Source organism: Tasmannia lanceolata, unplaced genomic scaffold (assembly GCF_043159265.1).
Source record: "Tasmannia lanceolata isolate RefF3 unplaced genomic scaffold, GAP_Taslan_0.1 ptg000016l, whole genome shotgun sequence".
Classification (NCBI taxonomy): domain Eukaryota; kingdom Viridiplantae; phylum Streptophyta; class Magnoliopsida; order Canellales; family Winteraceae; genus Tasmannia; species Tasmannia lanceolata.
Window position 1 is genome coordinate 17,336,798 of NW_027518693.1, and position 22,003 is coordinate 17,358,800.

The 22,003-nt window shown below is 38.0% G+C and overlaps 1 protein-coding gene across 2 annotated transcripts; it reads left to right on the top strand.

Moving 5' to 3' along the window:
- Window positions 1-5: 5 nt before the first annotated feature.
- Window positions 6-20,760, top strand: LOC143848032 (Acyl-CoA N-acyltransferase with RING/FYVE/PHD-type zinc finger domain-containing protein). Of its 2 annotated transcripts, none has more exons than XM_077356803.1 (20): window positions 6-881; window positions 1,249-2,188; window positions 2,286-2,354; window positions 2,442-2,640; window positions 2,749-2,854; window positions 5,581-5,709; window positions 5,837-5,932; window positions 6,058-6,139; window positions 6,234-6,293; window positions 6,380-6,432; window positions 6,519-6,685; window positions 8,674-8,836; window positions 9,080-9,137; window positions 9,220-9,276; window positions 9,629-9,874; window positions 13,990-14,051; window positions 14,303-14,359; window positions 14,496-14,589; window positions 20,125-20,265; window positions 20,357-20,760. In XM_077356803.1, exons 2-20 carry the CDS (start codon window positions 1,322-1,324, stop codon window positions 20,465-20,467), a joined length of 2,817 nt encoding a protein of 938 aa, XP_077212918.1. In that variant the 5' UTR covers window positions 6-881; window positions 1,249-1,321; the 3' UTR covers window positions 20,468-20,760. The 2 variants fall into 2 exon arrangements, with proteins under 2 accessions (XP_077212918.1, XP_077212920.1); XM_077356805.1 differs by having other exon boundaries at window positions 1,307-2,188.
- The last annotated feature ends 1,243 nt before the right edge of the window (window positions 20,761-22,003 follow it).

Genomic DNA, 22,003 nt, shown 5'->3' on the forward strand with positions numbered 1-22,003 from the left:
TGACCTTTTATTTCCCGCTTCATATTCGCTTTTAACCGTGACCGTGTGAACAAAGATTTTGGGAGTTAGGGTTGTTGCCGAACTGCGCGTTCCCTTGTTTTTGAAGGAGAAGAGAAGGGAGAGGGGCAAAAAAAGAAACCCTAACCCTAATCCAAGTTTTTTCTCTAACAAAAAACGAAGAAACCCTAGATTTCTCGTTATCCCATCTACATCTATAAGAGGGAAAATCACAGTTTCTCTCTTGACGTCAATACCGTGAAGAATTCGAATTTGAATTGGAGAAGGGAGAGAAAAAGGAAACCCTAACCCTAATCTAAGTTTTCGATCTAACAAGAATCGAAGAAACCCTAGATTTCTCCTTATCCCATCTGCATCTATAAGAGGGAAACTCATAGTTTCTCCCTCGATTTCAATTCTCTGAAGAAATCGCATTTGAATCGGAGAAGGGGGAGAAAAAGGAAACCCTAACCCTAATCCAAGTTTTCGATCTAGAAACGAAGAAACCCTATATTTCTCGTTATCCCATCTACATCTCGAAGAGGGAAAATCATAGTTTCTCCCTCGATTTCAATACCTTGAAGAAATCGAATTTGAATCGGAGTAGGGAGAGAAAAAGGAAACCCTAACCCTAATCCAAGTTTTCGATCTAGAAACGAAGAAACCCTAGATTTCTCGTTATCACATCTAGATCTCGAAGAGAGAAGATCATAGTTTCTCCCTTGACGTCAATACCTCGAAGAAATCGAATTTGAACTGGAGGATTTTTTTCCAGGATTTGTTCTTTCAGAGGTTTCTTCTCGAGCATAGAAATCCACGGTTTCAGAGGCTGCAGAGGACGATTCGTTTATATCTTTGGTGGCTCAGATTGTGCCGTGTTTGAGGTAGGTTGGATTAGATCTTCCGTTCTTTTTTTCATAAAAAAGAGAATCGAGTTCGAGAAGAAGAGGAAGAAAAAGGATTTGGGATCTTTTGATGTGTTTGTGTTTTTGCTGGTCCCTTTTTTTGTCGATTTTGGCTTTGATTTCGTATTTCTCTGAATTCGTTTTTCATTGTAGTTTTTTGATTGGTACAATCTGATTTTGGGTCAAAAGAGTTTTTAGTTTTCTTTGAATTGGTTGTCATTTGGAATTGGGGAAATTCTCCGTGTTTGTCTTTCCCTTTTTCGTAGATTTTGTCTTTGATTTTCTTTTTGCTCTGAATTCATCTTTCATTGGGTACAATTTGATTTGAAGCGAAACGATTTTTTAGGTTCTTTGAACTGGTCGTCATTCGGAATTGGGGAAATTCTCCGTCTTTGTCTTTTCAGAGGAAGGGATTTTGGATGGAAGATGGTGCGGTTTGTTTAACAGCGCTAACAGATGAAGGAATGGCTTGTGAAACTACTCTGAGAATTGAATCAAAGCGCACCCATCAAGGGGTTGCAGATGGTAATGAACAAGAGCCGTTCCCCAACAAGAGGCTGGCAATTGAAACATCCAACAGCGACCCAGTTTCGGAGGTTTTGGATGGGGACGTTGCTCTGTGCGAAAATGCTTCCAGCTGTCAAACCTTACCAAGCGAACTTGCCAAAGGGTTATCTAATTCTGAGACGATGAACATTGTCTCTCTTGGCTCCAGCAATGTTCCATCCGTCAGTACAGAGAATTCCGCAAAATGTACTGGTAATAAGGAGCATTGTGAGGGCAATTCTTCTGTTGCCCCCTCTACATCTCCACTGATAATCGAAGATTCCAATTCATGTATTGTGTATAGTGGAAACAGAAAAATTAAATTCAAATTTAGTAAGAATCGGGACTGTGGCAATGGCATTTCCACATCAACGGGCCTGACTGTAAATAACCAGGATAACAGTGGCCCATCTTATGGTGGATCCCACAAACCAAAGAATAGCCTCTTGGAGAGGGTGATTAGAAGCCATGACATGGCAATAAGTCAATCTTCAGGTCAAACATCCACAGCTTTGAATGGGAAGGGATGGGCCGATTCAAGTGCGGATGATCTCATGGGTACTAACCAGATGGACGTTTCAGGAATCACCACCCCTATTCGATACCCTCGTAAGGGGAAGATGGAACTAAAAATGTCCAAGAAAGTAGCTCTGAACAACTCTCCTTCAAATGTCAAGAAATTGCTATCCACCGGTTTGCTCGAAGGAGTTCCTGTGAAGTATATTTCCCGGACACTGAAGGTAAAGAGGTTACTTCTCAGTTCTTACCTTTTATGTCGTTATGTTCCATATTACCTATACCCATAATAATTTGACTTTTGTTTATGATATGCATCAGAAAGCCCTTTCTGGAATTATAAAAGACTGCGGATATTTGTGCAGTTGTCCTTTATGCAATTTTTCTAAAGTAAGTCAGTTTTCGTTCTAACTGGTCTCACCTATTATGTTATTGCTAAACTTTTTTAACTTGCTAATTAATCAAGTGGTTTAATAGGTGCTCAATGCTTATGAGTTCGAGCAACATGCCAATTGCTTTACTAAACACCCAAATAATTTTATTTTCTTGGAGAACGGGATGACAATGCATGGTCTAGTTCAAAAGCTAAAGAATACTCCGCTCAACTTATTGGATGAAGTGATTAAAACTGTGATTGGTTCACCAGCCAATGAGAACTTCACCAAGGTTTTGAAAGGTGATACATTTATTCCCTTTAAATAGCTACTGTTGATTTAAGGCATCCTTCAAATTTCAATGTATATATTCTCTCCCAAGTATTTGTTATGACAGCCTTTTGTTTCAGAAACATTTCCAGGAGAAATTTTTGAAGCTCAACAAATCTGTGGAACTGAAGAGAGAACCAAGCAATCTCCTTTGCAGATTAATGATGTGCCCCACTTAAATGCTAGGTAGGCCAATCACTGAATTATCTGGTTTTGATAGTATATGTTTGCATGGAAGTTCAAATCCTTGCTCACAGTACCATATTTCTTTCACATATTAATCACATTTAAGTAGCTAGACAGTTGGCTTTGTGTATAAGAGCATTCATTATATTTGTAAAATTATTTACTCATTATGAATCTTAGCATTCAAAAAAATAAATATAAAAGATAAAATTATTTACTCATTATGAAATTTGAGGTAAGCTCTCAGGTCTCAACCACTTTCATGTGTACTTCAGTCTTTGAAATAGTTTTATGGAAGGTTATTTTGATTAGAGATATAAGAATACCTTACAGCAGAGACAGAAGTCTGAAACAATCCATTGCAAAAAAACAAAATTTCTGAAACAAAAGGCCAAAGATTTTAAAGTATAAACTAAATGAACTTCCCCCTCAAGCTAGAGCTCAAGCTAGAGCATGCACATCCTATGCCAATGACTTGAACTTTCCCTTCTCAAAGGAATCTTCGTACTTGTTTTTATTGTATAGTCTTCCCCTGCATAGTGATTCAATTGAATCAACTTCTGCATGCTCCTTATCTTGTAGAATATGAGTAGGCATAATGTGTGTTGCTCTTTGTTATTACTATGCATGTAAACATTCTCTTGGGTTTCAAATAAAAAGCAATTTATGGAAGCTTTCTCCCAATGGGGTTTTCTTAGCTTTTGTGCCACTGCCTTGTTTCATTGTTTAAAAACTCCCCAGGCCAATTGCTGATTTGCCCTGTTGAATCACAATTACTGTGGACGAGTTCTCCTCTGTATCCAAGTTGTTCCCTGCCAGGTCAATCAAAAATAATTTGACTCGCCTATTTTAATGAAAAATTAACTGCGTTAATCATTGACTCCCTCTTTACCTTGGCTGAGTTCTTGTTCGAGTTTGTGTTGGTGTTTTGAAATACTGCTTTGTTGTATTATAACTGCTCCTTGCTTTATATTTTTAATTCTGCTTTTTACTTGACCTAAAACCTTATATAGGACTCAATTTAAACCCTATGTTTGAAATAAAAAAAACACTGATATTAATGAAAGAATTGAATTGATCCACGTAACAATAAGTTGAACATTGGCATACCAGGTGGCATATTCGGCGTTATGCTTCTAACGAGAGGTGGTAGTGCCAATAGGCTTACCACCTCTTCATTCATCTCAAGTTTCCTCACAACTCTCTCTCTTGAGTCGACTCATTTGGGGAAAAGATGTACCCTCAAGATGATTACGAAGACCTTGGGCATGAATGATTCAGAGAATTTGACCATTCCAAAGGAGGAAATTATCATGGGTTAATTTTATATTGATAAGTTATGAAAGCAATTAAAAGGAAATAGAAGGAAAGAAGAAGGGATGAAAATCATGATAGAGAAAGGAAAAATGGCCTCAAATGGAAAATGGAAAGAGGTAGGAGGGCACAAGGCTGGAGGTGCCCTTATTAGTAGCTATAAAAGATTTGGGTTTTTTTGATAAGAATCGTGGGGTAAGGCTGTATGTTTGTGGGTTTTGGGAGGAAAGCTGAGAAAAGGTGATATAACATGACCTAATGTCTTAAATTGAATGTTAAAATGAACCAACTCAAATGAAGGATTGTCTACCTTGTTCTAAAAGAGGAAAGAGGGACTTTTAAGTAATTTACTAACATGCACTTCACTTAAGTTAGGCTTAAGTTAGCATGAAAAGGAGAAAAGTTATTGAAATATTGGAGGAAGGATTTGGCTAAATACAGAGCCTTCTAATTTTCATTTTGTGTTGGCTTGTATTTTAGACCTTCTCGGTCCCCCAGGCTTTGCCCACTGATTAATAATTCATTGCCTTAAAAAGCAAGGTTTTTAAAAATTTGCGGAGAAGGCAAAAAACCCTACCATTCCAAAAAAATAAGATGCCAAAAAACCCTGAAATGGGTGATTTTCGAAGGGTATGTAAGGAGAAAATTAAAAGCTGAAGAATGAGAATAATGAAGAGGGTGATGAATCTGATTGAAAAGGAAAAAAGAAGTTTGTTTTTAGAATGAAGAGAAAGAAAGAATATCATGAATCACATATGTCTATTCACAAAGAAGAAGAAGAAGAAGAAGGAGAAGAAAGAATATAATGAATCTGATTGAAGGAGTAAGATGGAGAAGTATCTTTTCTGAAGATCAAAGAAATGAGTTCTCTTTGATATGATCTTCCTATTCTTATACCATGTAGAATATTGAATAATCAAGATCAAAGAAATGAGTTCTCTTTGATATGATCTTCCTGCTTGAGGACTTTTCTGAATTAGAATCCAGAAATTACGGACTATATTTGCTAGAGAATTAAATTTTCAACTTCAGATTGCAGTCTACATGGCTTTACGTTTTCATTCTGATCTTTTTCTCATTGTTGTTAATTATATCTAAGTTACCAGACAGATGTGCATGGAAGTGGGGTTTTGAGTGGCTATGGCATTGAAAAGTGAAAAAAAAAATGCGATTTAAGGGCCCGAACAGATATCACAAGATTCTTATGCACATGGATAGATGATTCCTGTAGAAATGTAGTATAAAAAACATGCTATATAATAATTCAGCATGCCCAATTTATTGTTTGGAACTAAGTTTGGATCGATCTGCTCATCAATAATTTCTTTTAGGCTTAAGATGATAAACCTTCTGTACTGCTCTTCTTTATTTATATTATTTGGTTTATGGTGTTATTGCATCTGAATTTTCAGCTGCCCTACTCAAGCTACTGAAGACATCCCTGGCCCCACTTCTAGTTCTCTGATACAATGTGTAACTATCGAACAGAGGAGTTCTGCAGTGTTAACGGAAAAGGAAGAGCAGAAATCGGTGGCAAAGAAGTAGGCATTAATTCTTTAATTATTATTACTACTTGACTACTATTATTATTCTGTTTAAAAATATAATTAAATAATTATTATTACTAGTTTACTACTATTAATATTCTGTTGTATTTATATTATTTAGGTTACCAAGGCCAGATATGTTTTGTGAGCCAAAAGCCATTGCCTCTAACCCAACTGTGCAACGGAAGAATAATACTCATCGTGGGGGCAAGAAAAGGTATGGATTCTATGCTTGATCTTGACCCCCTCTAATATCTTGGGAAGCCACTGGTTGTTGCAATGGGGTTTCCTTTATAAGCTTGATATCCGATTGTTCAAAGGTTTAATGCATATCTTTTTCAGGGACAATGATTTGCACCGGTCGGTATTCATGCCGAATGGTCTGCCAGATGGGACTCCGTTGGCTTATTATTCCAAGGGAAAGGTTGCTGGACTGATCTATCATTTTCCCTAGTGGTTAATTTTCTAAAACGAATCTACTATCTGAAATCTTTTGGATGTGTTTTTTTTGTCTACAGAAATTGCTCGAAGGTTATAAGCAAGGAAATTGTATATTTTGTTGTTGCTGCTCTAATGAGGTTAGATCATCAACCTGTTATGTTATAAATCTTATACGGGCATGTTGTTCTACATTCACGACTTGAGTACCCTTTTTTGTGAACAGATTAGTCCCTCCCAGTTTGAAGCTCATGCTGGATGGGCTTCCAGGCGTCAACCGTGAGTTTTCTGTGAAATATTTCTAAGACACATTACACTTTGGAAGTGCTTCTTCTCAAATTGAAAATTCCTGTGTATTTTTGCAGCTATCGTCACATCTATACTTCTGCTGGCGTGACGCTTCATGATCTATCAATTTCCTTGTCAAACGGTCTAGATCTTGCGGCTGGCGATGGTGATGATATGTGTACAGTTTGTGGAGATGGAGGGGAACTTATCCTTTGTGATGGATGCCCTCGGGCCTTCCATACAGGTGCTATTTTATTTTGGAATTAATTTGTTTTCCATTTATTAGTGTGTGCTATGCTTTCACGGTTTCACCTCATATAACATTTCTGTGTTTGGGATCATATACTTGGACCATATCCATTTGCTTTTATATATCTTTCTGGTTTCAGTGTATCTCTATTGTTCTCTCTCTCTCTCTCTCTCTATATATATATATATATATATATATATATATATATTCAATGGATCTTATTACTTTCATTAGAAAGTTGGTTCCCAGCAAGATGAAGACCATTCTACCAATTCCTGATAAATAAGCAAAAGTTTACTCACTCGTTAAATCTGTATGTATTTTCAATCTGTTGCCAGCTGAGTAGAGGCATGGGTGATCATTAATAACAACTTGAAATCTTTGTTATTATTACATTTTTCTGTGTGACGGTCAATTTTATTAGAGAAGTCCTACAAAAACAGAAAAGGAAAAGAAGAGAAGTTTTGCACAGTCTGCACTCGCCTGATTTGTAGGCGTAGAAATAAAGAGCAAAGATTTGCAGTTATTCAGGGGATTCAATAATGGAAGGCTTGGAGATATCTGCTTCAGATTGTTAAAAAAAGATATTTTTAATATTGGAAAATTGTCTAAAGCATTTTAGATGAAAAGACAAAATTCAAAAAAATTGAAAATTGGAAGATCCCTCTCTTTCTGTTAGCCTTAAGCTCTCAACTTTATGCATCATTTTTTTCTTACCTATTACCAAGAGAAAAACACATTGACTAGGAAAAATTATCCTGATAACAGAAGCCCGCCCTCTCAGAGGTTCAAATAGAATAGTTTAAGGTCACAGGAAGTAGAGGAACACTGGGATTGGAAAAAGAAACTCCGAGAATGGCGACAATAGCAGGAAGTAGAGGAAATCCGGATGCCCCATAGGACAAAGAGGACAAAATAGCTACCAGGGAAGACCCAGGAGGTCTTGTCAGTTCAGATCTCAAGCGACTTAAGTGAAGTTCATGCTCAAGAAGGAATGGGATGTCGGTCGAAGCCGAAGGGCAAGGAGATTGGCGAATGTGGAAAGAAGAAGGGAACCTGGGGGACTAGAAATGCTCTTGATCTAGTCTATTCTTCCATTAGCAGATGTAACCTGCCAAAATTGATTGCCGGATTATCAGAGAGAAACTTCAATCTAGCATCACCAGGTTGGGTTCCTCTGTTTTTTTCTGAGCAACAAGCCAACAATTTACATCTTTTTTCATATGATTTTTTTTTTCTTTTCTCATATTCAAGGCTCCACTAGCAATGGTTTTGACAAAATATGGTCTTGATTAAATAGTTTCTTAGGGCTGTTTTGGTTTTCTGGTCTGATGCTTAAATTTCTCATTGGCTGTCTTGTCAATTATTTCCAGTATTTTTCTACAATATGTTTCTGTAAACCTTTCTCTTGTAAGCTACAATGTGGGCCTTTAACCCTTTTTCCACAAGTAAATGCTAATCTCAGTATCCTATGCCATCTTCAACTCTCACATCCTAGAGTTTGTGTTTTCATTGGGGTGTACTTGAGCATTTTCAGGGGATATTTTGTTTGTAATGCATACGTGATTCATTTTTTACTGATAAGTTGGTATTGATAAGCAGATTTTTGTTCACATTTCTAGTGAGGATTGAGATTTGCTTTATTTCCATTGATGCAAAATTGCAAATAGCTCTTTTTGAATCGACTGATAATAGTGCTTGGATACCGTCACACGCATTTAGTTTCTGTCTTGGAGCTTTATATACTTTTTTTTTTCTGCCGTATAACATGAAATTTCCGTCTTCTGTTTTGGCAATAACTATTGGTTTTGTTAATTTTGAAGTTCATGTTAGTTAACTGTCTGATCAGACACCTTCTCTTATGCTTATAAACATATGGGATCTTGCTTTTAATGGTCATCTCATAACCTTCAAATATGCTTATAAACATATGGTATCTTGCTTTTAATGGTCATCTCATCTTAGTCTGTCTGGATTTGCAGATTGTTTGGACTTGCAGTGTGTCCCTGATGGTGATTGGTACTGTCCCTATTGCAAAGATAAATTCGGTGAAACCTCCCCAACTCCTATGAGGCCAATTACCATACGATTGAGACGTGTTGTTAAAGCACCAACAAGGGAAATTGGTGGTTGTGTTGTTTGCAGGTAGGCAGCAGTAATTACCTAATTATGCAGCAATGTTTTCAGTCGTTAACTTCAATCCTAAGGGCATAGGGCTATGAATTTGTATTCCTGAAATGGGTCTTTTGTATCTTCTTGTATTCATCATCCCAATAAGATTTTATATTGGTTCTTTTATGGAAATTCTATAGTACAACAGATTAGTCCCTTGTCTAAGTCCATATTAATTTAGAAACCATTATTTTGTTTCTCTTTACTTGTGCTTAGGGGCCACGATTTCAGTGTAGCAAAATTCGATGCTCGGACAGTTATACTCTGTGATCAAGTATGCTTTTTGAACTTTTATCTTTTTGTTGAGGTTATTCAGTTCTTGTCTATTCATGGATCTAAAATCTTTTCTTGTTCAGTGTGAAAAGGAGTTCCATGTTGGCTGCCTAAAGGATAGTGGTTTATGTGATCTAAAGGTAAATAGTTTTAGTTTTTTCTTTGCTGGATGAAGATAAACATTTGGATGTTCTTGTTATACTGAAATGTATATCTAGTATTTAAGTAATGCTTGATGTGGCTGTGTTTTTAAATTTTGACCGAAGACCGAAACCGAAATCAACTAAAACCAAAATTTCGCCCAGTATCCTCAATTTCGGAAATTTCTGGGAAAATGCAATTTTAAAAATTTTAAATTTTGGCCGAAATTTCGTTACAATAATGAAATTTGCTTTTTTTTACTGAATTTCGGCCGACAGCTATGTCTGAAACCGAAAATTAAAACATAGGATGTGGCAGATGTTAATATCAGCAACAAATTTGTCGGTACAGGAACTGCCGGAGGGCAAGTGGTTTTGTTGTGCGGACTGCACTAGAATCCACTGTTCTTTACAGAACTTGGTTTCTCATGGAGCAGAGAGAATTCCAGTTTCACTATCAAGTGTAGTGAAGAAGAAGCTTGAAGCAAAAGGCTTAAGTAACGGAAGTGGAGATGATGTTTTATGGCAACTGCTAAGTGGGAAAATTGACTCGTCAGACAACAGATCATTGCTTTCTAAGGCAGCTGCTATTTTTCGGGTAAGTACCACGGATGTTTAGTTGGAACTTAGAGCACTCTATTCCATTTTAATTTGTCCTACCTATTTCTGTGCTGTAGAGATTCCGTTTGTAGAGTTCACGTTTCACCATAATTTCCATTTTAATTTATCCTACCTATTTCTCGACTTTGGAGATTTTGTTTTTAAGTTTCATTACAGTCAGCGTTTGTTTTTTATCTTTGCAGAATTTCCATCCTAGTTGACTCTCCTCGCTAGTCTTAATTATTTTATACACGCACCTTTCTTCTGTCAATGTAACATGTTTGTTTTTATTATCATTATTAAATTTCATAGTTTTCATCATGATTGTTTGGAAAAGATGCAACAATGCAAACAAAAGTGTGCAATAAATTGTTTCAACAATTTTGAACTAAGAGTATACAAGTTCTTATCATTAAGAAAGAGGGACTCTCAGCTATTCATCTCTAATTATGAGAATTATCTCTGATACCCATAATAAAAGTCCTCTTCCTCTCTCTCCCCCCTTTCCCTTCGCCAAAATGTGTACACATGCCCCTTCCTCCTCTCCCTCTATTCTCTACTTGTCTCCTACTCCATTACCAAGACCTGTACACATATCTCCTCTTTTGCTCTCTCTCTCTCTCTCTCTCTCAGACCTGTATATATACCCCTTCTCCTCCTCTCTTTACACTCAACCCTCCCTCCTTTATTTTGTCTTTTCAGTTCTCTCTCTCTCTCTCTCTCTCTCTCTCACACACACACACACACACACACACGCACCATCTTTCTTTCAACCTTTAGTGTATAACACGACGATTGCAGGGAAACTATCAAACGGCAAACAGCTTACAAGAAAGCTACCATTATGACAGTGGTGCCAAAACAGTCCATATAGGTTATTGATGCTCATAATCTTCTCCTGAAAACTAGGCTTAGGACGTCAAGCCCGTACATCTTTATATACTTAGGTGAGAAATGAAAGCGAACCTCGATGGTGTATTACGAATTGAACTGGCATGGAATGAGTTGCTTGACTTCTCAATGGAAGGCTGCCTCAGTGGAGTTGAAGAGGTCTTGGAGGTTGACCTCCTCCCCTAGCTCTGTGGGACCCAATTGTATGAATAATTATCTGGTTCTGTTAGACTCCGAGCAACTAGTTGCCAGGGCTTGGTGAAGAAAAGCTTCTTTAGTTGTATTCAAGGTGAAATTGGCGCCATTAAAAAAAAGGTGAAATTGGCCTGAAAATTTACTATGACTATACTCCGACCAATTTGTCCTCAAGTGTGAGTGTCTTTTTCCACAGAGATCCCCTGTGGGATTAGAGAGCTGAGGGTCCGATCCAGCTGTGATTTAGTAGCTCTTGATGTAGTGGGATCAGTTGGAGGGATCCTCATCACTTGGGACAATGGTGCCTTTGTTTTGGTTGTGTATTTCAAGGGGAGATTTACTGTTTCAGTAGTGCTATGACAGATTGGTTACAATTCTAGGTGGACCTTCAGGGGTGTTTATGGGCCGAATCAGGTGGTGGATCTTAGGTTGCTTTGGGAAGAGTTGGATGGTATAAGAAACTAGTGATCATTTTTGTAGTGCACATGTCGTGACTTCAACGTGTCAAGATTTGTTGTGGAAAGGGCAGGTTGCAGTAGAAGCAGTCCTAGAATGTTGGGTTTTCATACTTTATTATTAAGAATGACCTCATCGATCTCACATTAAGCGGTGCCCAGTTCACGTGGTCGAGAAACTCCAACAGTAGGATTGATCGTTTCCTTATCTGCCTCCTTTGGAGTTACTAGCGTGTGTCAATGTGCTTTGCTTTGGACAATATCATATCATTGTCCCTTGCTTTTGGATACTAGGTTAGAGTTGTGGGGTCCATCTCCTTTTCGCTTCGAGCTAGCCTGGCTTGAAGTTCCAAAGTTGAAGGAAAGAATGGAAGGATGGTTGAAGTGCTAGTAGCTGCACCGGTTGATGTTGTGATAAAGCCAAAAACTTCTATATGTGAAGAGTAAGCTGAAACAATAGAATTGGGAGAATCAGCGAGGAGTTGAAAGAACGGCATTTTTGCTTTCTTGTATCAAGCGATCAACATGGTGGAAGAAGATTCTCAAAGAGGAATATAACCATATTGTGCTGCAAGAAGGAATTTTCTGGACGCAAAGGTCCAAGTCTCGCTAGCTCAAGGGGGGGATAAAAACACTGCTTACTTTCATGGAATTGCCAGTGCAAGAAGAGGAAATTGGATTAGTGCCTTGTAGGTAGATGGAGATATCCGGGAGGAAAGGAAGTAATAGTCAAGGAGATTGTTGACTTCTACAAGGGATTATACTCTTTTGAGGGAGGAGAACGCCATATGCCTGAAGGGGTGGAGGTTAGTAAACTTGATGACCTGGATCATGCCGCATTATAGAGGCACTTTGAAGAAGTGGTGATAAGGTTAGGCCTTTTTGCCCTCCCGAACCCAACCCGAAGGAGCGTAACTTCAACGCTACCCTGACCTGACTCGAGCCTCAACTCGAGGACTGTCAATCCGAATCCAACCTGATTGGAACTCATTCATCGCTAACCCTACTTGGCTAACCTGATTTTCAGCCATTAAAATCAGAAAGGGGGAGAGATCGTTCTTCTTTTGGTTGGCAATTGGTCATCAGCGGAGAGAGAAAATTTCATTGGACATTTAAAAAATAAAAGGAAAAAAAGAGAAAACAAAAAAACTCATTGACGACCAACCACTGCGCACACAAGGAGAGAGAACGAGAAAAAAAACAGAAAAGGGGAAAAAGAAAAACCTAATGAAATTCTTCATATGTACTTATTTCTTCTTCTTCTTCTTCATTTGATTGGTCATCGGCCGTCGGCTGCACAAAAGGAGAGATAAAGAGAAATTTCATTAGATGTTCAAAAAATATGAAAAGGAAAAAAATTCACCATCGATTAATGAATGCACAGAGAGAGAGAGAGAGAGAGAGAGAGAGAGAGCACCTCTTCTTTCTATTTGCGTCCGGAGCGAAAGTGAGAAGGGAGAGAAAAACAGAGAGACATGAAATAAGATGCCTTATACCTACGTCTTAAGGTTTTACAAACTTATCTAAATAACATTATCTTTTTACCGATTTACCAAATTACCATTGCGATCAAAAATCAGATTTCGGGTTGCGGGTTGCAGACAACTCAACCTGAACCCTAATCGAAACAAAATCGGGCTGGCTTTTCCCAACCAGACCTGACCTGATTTCTTCAAATTCCAACCTGACAAAAAAAAATCAGTTGAACCGGACATGTTTGGGTTGGGACCAATCCGAGTTGCACCCCTAACAGATATTGAGCCTTTTGGCCGGATGGCTTTTGCTTGCCTTTCTTCCAAAGTTGTTGGGAATCTATAAAGACTGACGTCCTTAGCTTCTTTAAATCCTTAAATGAGAGCTTTTGGATAGAAGTACTGGTGTTGCTTTTGTTGCCCTCATTCGTAAAGTTCATGATGCGACTAACCTTACAGACTTCTGCCGATCATCTTGGTGAGGTGCTTATATAAACTCTTAGCTAAAGTTTTGGCGGATCAGCTGAAAATGGTTATACCCGAGATCATCTCCCCCAACCAATTAGCTTTCATTAAGGAAGGAAAGGCATAGTGTGTAAATGAGATATGGAAAAAGAGAGCCTAAGATAGGTTTGAATAGGACCACTTAGAGTATCTCTTGGGGAGAATGGGCTTTAGGGAGAGGTGATGAGCTTGGATTGTGTAGTGTGTATCTTCAGCATGGTTTTCTATTATGATTAATGGATCTCCAAAAGTGTAGTGTGTATCTTCAGCAATACATGCTCAATAAATTGAAGTGGATTGTATATCTGTTATATCTGATGAACATGTTAATTACACGTAAAATTGGGGTGGGGATACCCTATGTCAAATCCACCTGGGCTTACCTGATGAGCAAGGTTTACGGGTGATTGCGCGCATGCGTAGGGAACAGTCCCGCCCTAAAAATTGGCATGGGGATACGCTATGTCATAAAAAAATGTTAATTCGACATAAGAAAACATGTTTGTTTTTTTAATATAAAAAATGTTTGTTATGAATGCACTTGTTTTTTTCTACTTCATAATCTTGTTAACGCCAATGTACTTCTCTTTTGCCAGGACTGTTTTGATCCTATTGTTGAAAAGTCTGGCCGTGATTTGATACCTGCTATGGTCTATGGGTAAGTTCGTCATGCGGAAGTGTTCATTTGAATGTTTTTTGAAATGGAAGTGTTCATTTGAATGTTGCCGCTTTTTTTGTTTATTTTTGTGTGCGCGAGTTCTTTCAAATGTGTACCTATTGACCACTGTACGTACGCATGCCTGTGAGTGTGTTGGGCATACATGCGGGAGGACATCTAGATTTAAACACCCTTTTCCTTCCCTACTTTTAATCTCCTGACCCTATCGACATCCCTCTTGCATATTGCAGTAGAAATATAGCGGGCCAAGAATTTGGAGGGATGTATTGTGCAGTTTTGAGTGTAAAGTAAGTACAATTTTCTTGAAACCAAATAAAAAATTCTGGCATTTCAAGCAAATATTTTTTTTTTTTTTCACTTTATTGTCAAGTTTCGCTTCTCATGCTATAATTGGTTTGGTCATTGCATTTTCAATCAATACAGTTCAGTTGTTGTCTCGGCTGGAATTCTCAGAATATTTGGTCCAGAAGTAGCAGAACTTCCTCTGGTTGCTACAAGTAAAGAAAGCCAAGGAAAGGTAAGGCTCTCATATTGGAAGTGTGATGTTTATTTTTATGTTACTATATTTCTATATTGACATTGCCTTTTTCATAATAACTTTAGCATGTTTTGCCATGTTCTTTTTTTTTTGATGAAATATTTTTGTGAAACCACCAATCACTCCAAACGCTTAAGCTGATGGAGATGGCGTTATGTAATCTTTTATACTTTAACATCCCCCCTCACGTGTGGCCCATCTTTCTAGGGTTGGCCTACACGTGGCACATTTGGCCCCTCTTTTGGGTTTGGCCATTGCATGTGGATTTTTGCTATCACAAGGAGGTTTGAATGCGGGACCTTTGGCTCTGACACCATGTGAAACTACCAATCACTCCAAAAGCTTAAGCTGATGGAGATGACGTTATTTAATCTTTTATACTTAAAACAATTTTGATGGATATTTTCTTGTCCTTGAAGTTCGGTGTAGAAATTACTCTCCTCCTCTACCAGCAAACATATCTAAAATAGCAATAGAGGTTTGCTAAACCATCTAGAATTCACAACAGAGAGATATCTCCCAAGACGTTATATACATCCTAAGAATTTAAACACCCACTTAAAACATTTGGATATAATGATTTAAATATATACTTAAAAACCAACGAAATCACTACTTAACATTAAAAAGAGACAATTATTACTCAATTTAGCACACTAAAACGATTAGAATTCCCAAAATAAATAGAATTAAGACGTTGTGGATTTCAAACCCTTATGCAAGAAATTATAACTCTAAGTGAATTGAAGGACAATCCAAATTGCCTCTACTTTAGGATCTTTCTAAATTGTAACAACTAAAGTAAAGAATCAATTGCCCCTATGTGGATTTCAAGCCCTTATGCAAGAAATTATAACTCAAGTGAATTGAAGGACAATCCAAATTGCCTTTACTTTACGATCTTTGTAAATTATTACTCAATTTAGCACACTAAAACGATTAGAATTCCCAAAATAAATAGAATTAAGTCGTTGTGGATTTCAAGTCCTTATGCAAGAAATTATAACTCAAGTGAATTGAAGGACAATCCAAATTGCCTCTACTTTAGGATCTTTGTAAATTGTAACAACTAAACTAAAGAATCAATTGCCCCTATGTGGATTTCAAGCCCTTATGCAAGAAATTATAACTCAAGTGAATTGAAGGACAATCCAACTTGCCTTTACTTTAGGATCTTTGTAAATTGTAACAACTAGAAGCTAAAGAATCAATTGCCCCTACATTTTTTTTCTATTTTTCTTTCCCTCTCTATTCCCTTCATTCGAGTAGTGTGCATGGATGAGGATTCTCCAAAGTCATTATAGCTGGATGCTTTAGTCTGAAAAATAATGGCAGCCTTTAAAGTTTTTGGATAAATAAGAAAATAAATCTGAAATTTTTTGCCAATGGCATTGGGATAATCAGAAATTTTTTGGGAACATGGAGAGAATCATATTTGGATGCCTTTTTTGCCAAGTAGTTGTTGCCATGTTGTTAGGTGTGGCGGGGTCTTGTGGCTGCTGCCGTAGAGGAACTATTTTGATTTTATCTTTTTCTTAGTAGCTTATTAGTCAGGCAAGAGTACGACATGTACATTAGTCAAAAGAAAATATTTTTTTTGAAAAATGACACACACACACACACACACACACACACACACACACACACACACATATATATATATATATATATATATATATATATATACCAGTGTTTAAAAATGCGGATTTAATGCGGAACGCGGCCAAGAAAAATCCTTGTTGACTCGGCGCAGACGCGGCCAAGAACGCGGTTAACACGGTTGACAAGGTCATAACTCGGGAGAGTCAAAGGAGTTATGTAAGGCCAAACGCGGAACGTGGATGTGGTGAAACGCGGAATGCGGCCGATGTAAAAAGGAGTCGACTCGGGCGAGTTCCTTGCCGAGTCAAGGAGTTTTTAAACACTGATATATACACACACAAACGAAGGGTTTATACGAAGGGTTTCTCTTAGTTGCCACGTTGGAAATAAATCGCCACGTAGATTGAAGGGAGGAAGGGGAGGGCTGCCACCTCAGCGGTGAACAGTGAAACCCCCATCCAGCTATCTTATATTAGATTATAACCGATAAGGGAATTACAGAAGTTAGGGACCAGGAGTCCCTTGTGATTTACAACTTTTGGGATCCAGTGGATCACCAATCGACCCTAATCCAAAAACTCCTCGGCCCACATCAGCAACATTCCTCCATGAGGGTAGCTCATTCTAAACCTATCATCATCCAAAAAAACAAAATACCTCCAATCCAAGGCTTCTAAAGACAAACCTTCCAGCATCCTGATGTGTACTTTCCTAAGGCTGTACATCCTACCATCAAACTTCATGATGCTCTCTTTAAGATGAGCACTTTTGTAAGTCCGACAAAAGTCTTTCCATCCCAGATGCAAAAACCTCCTCGTCAAGAGTAATAGCCGGGGCTTCCTCGACATTTGGGTCCATTACTTCAGGTGTTCTTTTCTGTTTAATCATAGCCTCCAGTTTCTTAATTCCCGACTCCCTATCTTCTTCTCATCGTAAACGCCTGAAGGTCTTTTCATCCTCCAAGACCTTGGTAAAGAAGGGGTGCTTATGTATCGGTGAGTGGGTTTCTTTAACATTATGCGACCCATTTACACTAAAAAATATTTCCGGCCTCCTGTTGGCCGCCTCTTTGAAGAGCTTCTACTGTCTCTTCAAGAAGTCCCTAATGACTTCTCTCGGTGTTGGCACTAATTTAGAAGCCGATTCTTCATTGTAAACCATCGCCTTTACCCTTCTCAATATTTCTTCTATCTCAATTAACTCCATAGTACGCTTCCTCTTCCGGCCCACCACAATAGTACTTGAGGAAGAGGACTGGGATAAGGAGGTATCGTTCAAGTTTTCCATCTGGTTTTTTCAAGTGTTTTCTTTTCCTCTACTCGTACTATTTATAAGGAAATCGAAGAGACAAAAATTCCTTCTTTTGTATATCATCGCCACGAAGGGACCTCTGACCAAGGGCCAGGTGTGTCCATACACACAATCCTTTTGGCGTACAAGAAACTCTTTCTGCCATAAATGGGCATTAATGGCACCGTATTACTCATTGATATCCATCCCAACTCGAGGAAGCCTTTTCGAGTTCCCATGATGTAGAAACCTTTCAAGACATGAATACTTGAATTAAATTTTTTAAAATGCCTTGAATGCTTATCCCAAAACGGAGATCCCTGTCCTTCCTTTCTTTAAATAAAAATGATTATTCCTTCATGAAATACCATCTTGACACTGCCAATGGCATGGTCAATAAATAGTAGATGTACCTTCCTCGAAGCCCTCCTCGATCCCAAGCACCGACATCCAAGGCTGGGGAATCCCAAATAGTCTTCATCTACAAGCAATACATACCTTGGGGATTTGAGAAACCCATCCAGAATTCACAAGGGTTGCGGCAATATTTTTCTTTTTATTCTTCAGCCCTTCGAAAGGAACTTTATTGGAAGCATCTATAAATCCTCGGGGGTACCCCCTATGATGGCCGGGCCCTTCCACTTTAGATCTTTGCTTCCATGGTCAAAAGAAAATATAAACAAATGCAAACTTATATAGGTAATAGAATTGAGACCGAGTTAGACCAAAAGTACAGCATGTCCGTTAAAAGCAAATAAACAAAAAAACAGTTTAGTTGGTATTTTTTAATGGTTAGTTTAGTTGGTCATTAAGCTGTTAATACTTAAAAAAACTGAGTTTACGGCTAATGAAAGCAAGAACCTTTTTTTTAACGATAATGAAAGCCAGCAACTGAAACTTCTTTATGGTGTTTTTTTTTTTTTACTTTATTTGGTTTGGGACATAGGGAGCTTATTGTACTCCATTTTTATCCCAGGGACATAAATTTCTTGTTATCTTAAAGCCCTAGATCCATGTTCTTTATCTTTTCTCACTCTCATCTTCTCTTCTCTTCTTAGCACTGGATATTTCTTAATTGATCCCTTTTTGCTCCATATTGCTCCCCTATACCTATAACCTATCCATTACTTGGTAATCATCTTTGTTACCTGGATATGGGTGTGGGTATTGGATATTGCGAGGATCTGGCGTGGGAGATCCTTCAAGTTCCAAAATCTTAGGATACAGATACGCCATGGATCCGATATCTGAATGTGGGGTATGGGTAAGCATTCTTTAAGAAAATGCTAAAATAGTTTAAGCCAAACATGGTTTGAAGTTGAAAAGCACGCACACCTCTCTCATGCAACAAGTCAACACCTTTTTAGAGGCCTCTTATGAGCTTAGGATTATTTTTTCCCCTTCTTATGAGGAATATGGAAAGAATAAAGGGAAATGATTCTTAGGATTCTTGTGCCTTTTTTTTTTATGTTGAGGAATATAGAAAAAAGGGCCTCAACATAAAAAAAAAGGCGGCCCAGTGCACGAGGCGCCCACGACTGCGGGGTGTGGGGAGGGCTAGATGTACACAGCCTTACCCCTGCTTTATAGAGAGGTTGTTTCCGTGACTCGAACCTGTGACCACCAGGTCACAATGGAGCAACCTTACCGTTGCGGCAAGGCTCGCCCATGATGAGGAATATAAAAAGAATAAATAATTGTTTAGCTGAGAAGGGCATCTTTTTTTTTGTCCCTCTGCATTTTATGTGCTATGTGGAGTGAAATGCTTGAAATGATGAATTTTAAAATGATAAAGATGATGAATTGTACAAATCATCAAATTTATGCCACATTGCATTTATATTTTGAATGAGTGGTTACATTTTCTTTTACGATGTATCACAAAAAACATATCTGGATACAAAACATATAGCTTATTCATGCATGCCTGTAATCTTGTCAAAAGAGAGGAAGTACGAGATGCTATTTTATGATTTTTTGGGTCAGTCTGGAAATGAATTACTCCTTTTGGCCATTTCCTCATATCAATTTATTTCAAGTTCTCAACTTATTACTTTTATCCATTTCACTTTTAAAAACCTGATCCCCACAATTTGCTACTGAAATCTGATCCGAAAGGAGGAAAAACAGTACTCTTTTGTCAACTTTCCAAAAAAAAAAAAAAAATGGAAAATATCGATGACTACCAATTTATTTTGGTAGCAGATGCTATTTTATGACTTTTTTGAATCAGTCTGGAAATGAGTTTCCCTGTTGGCCATTTCCCCCTTCTCATACCAATTTGTTTCAAGTTCCCAACTGATTACTTTTATCCATTCCATTTTGAAAAACCATGATGTAATCGGTAGCAGATGCTATTTTAAGACTATTTTGGGTCAGTCTGGAGATGAGTTTACCCCTGATGGCCATTTCCCCCCTCTCATACCAATTTGTTTCAAGTTCCCAACTGATTACTTTTATCCATTTCACTTTGAATAACATGATGTATTGCAAAACTGTTCTATACCTCTGAATAACATCTAAGTGAGCTCATGATTCCAATTCCTCGCCTTTCCAATCTAATTCACCCTTGATCTTATACCATAATTTACTGCCTGTCATCTAATGTCGCAATTTTGACAGGGTTATTTCCAATTGTTATTCTCATGCATTGAGAGGCTACTCAGTTGCCTGAATGTGCGCAACATTGTACTTCCTGCTACGGAGGAAGCTGAATCGATCTGGACAAATAAGCTCGGCTTCAAGAAGATGACGGAGGAACGGGTAATCACCTCATCATCCGAAACTCTTCCATTATTTTTTTTTCTTTCCATTTTGTTTGTGATATTAACAATGAGAAATTGCTTATGAACAGTTACTGAAGTATACAAAGGACATCCAGCTAATGGTTTTCCAGGGAACTTCGATGCTAGAGAAAGCTGTGCATGTGCCTGTGGCCGAGCCGAAGCCCGAGATCCAAAACTAATGGCTTCTCTTTGCCTTTGGTATGCCCATTTACCAGAGATGTAGAAATGAATATCTTTTTTTTTCTTATTTGCTGCTATTTTTGTTACATACCGGCAGCAATTTATCCATTAAGATTGATATTCGTTCATACAAAAATAGAATGCACATAAAGGATCTTTTAAATTGTTTAAAAAGGAAAGTCAAAGTAAGCTGTGTGCAAAATTCACAATGTATGGCTTTTGAGCCTTTTAGGATACCATTTTCTTTTTCATATGCAAGTGGGTATTATTTTGTTGGCAACTATTATTTTCACTCGCTTATGCTAATTGTGCTCCATCTCCAATGGGAATTATTTTGTTGGCTACTGCTATTATCACTCGCTTGAGCTTCCGCCCTCTTCACCATACATGTTTTATGTTTATGGTGGAGAGGGTGAGCCATGTTTTGTTGTGGCTCATGTTTTTAATTTCTATTTTTTTGCATGGTTCTCATGATTTTTTTTTGAAATAGATGGTTCTCATGATTTTTGGGTCAATCAAAGCTAGCCATGGGAATTTCAGCATACTAACCTAGTGAGGCCGAGCTAATAGGTTAAAGCAACTAACCCTTGTTAGCTTGATTAGTGCTCTTATCAAGTAAGTTCAAGTAGTAGGGCACGGTGGCCCCAAAATGCTACTATACTGGCGTTAGGCATTCTTTTGAAGTTCTTTCCTAGCTCGCTTTGCGTCTACCCTGTCAATTAATGGCAAGCTAAAGCTACCTTTCTATCATTCAATGAATAAATGAAAAGGAAGCTACATGCAAGGACATGTTTGTTTGAGGACCTGTAGGTCATAGAAAAGGCAACAGATGGTCTCAACGGCTAGGCTCTTACTTATTTATGTGGGTACACCTTTCGAATGTACCTACGGTCTCTTATTTATTTTTGTGGGTACACCTTTCTAATGTACCTACGGTCTTTCCTATTTTAGGGCGGCATCCCTACTTTTTTTGACAAAATGATGAAGGAAAATAATATCCCCCCCCCCCCCCCCCCCCGGATAAAATCCTCCGCTTTAACGGTTTCCTTGAGAATGGTTCACTACTTGAGGATAAATTCACCTCCTCTAACGTTTTCCCTTACCCTTGAAAGTTAACGGATAACGTGAAGGGGGGATTTTATCCGTCGTCACTGGCGGAAAATATCATTTCCCGGAAAATGCCTATCAAATAGGAAAAACAGTATAGGATAGTGATATTTGCACCTTCACGGGACTTGACGGTGGCCACCATAAAATTTCTCCTCTTTTTTGTCTCTTCTTTTAGAAGTTAGAACGACCTTTTTTTTTCAGATAAAAAAGGACAAATAAATGGAGCTGTGAGAAAAAACAAATGGGTGTAAATGTCATTTCCTATTTTAAATACCAAAAATGGGGCAATGATAGATTGAAGGGCGCCCCTATTGGTTGATTTATGCAAAGTTCAGCGGCTAAAAAAGTGGAAATGCTTGTTGAGTTTGCATAAATCAATCAACAGGGGTGCCCTTGGAGCTGATTTTTGCAAAGGGCACCCTTGA

Excerpts from the sequence above, each read along its gene's own strand:
- LOC143848032 (XM_077356803.1), top strand. The coding sequence starts at position 1,322 with ATGGAAGATGGTGCGGTTTGTTTAACAGCGCTAACAGATGAAGGAATG. Across the intron at positions 6,140-6,233 it reads CTTATTATTCCAAGGGAAAG|AAATTGCTCGAAGGTTATAA; the intron begins GTTGCTGGACTG and ends TTTTGTCTACAG. Across the intron at positions 14,360-14,495 it reads TGTGCAGTTTTGAGTGTAAA|TTCAGTTGTTGTCTCGGCTG; the intron begins GTAAGTACAATT and ends CAATCAATACAG.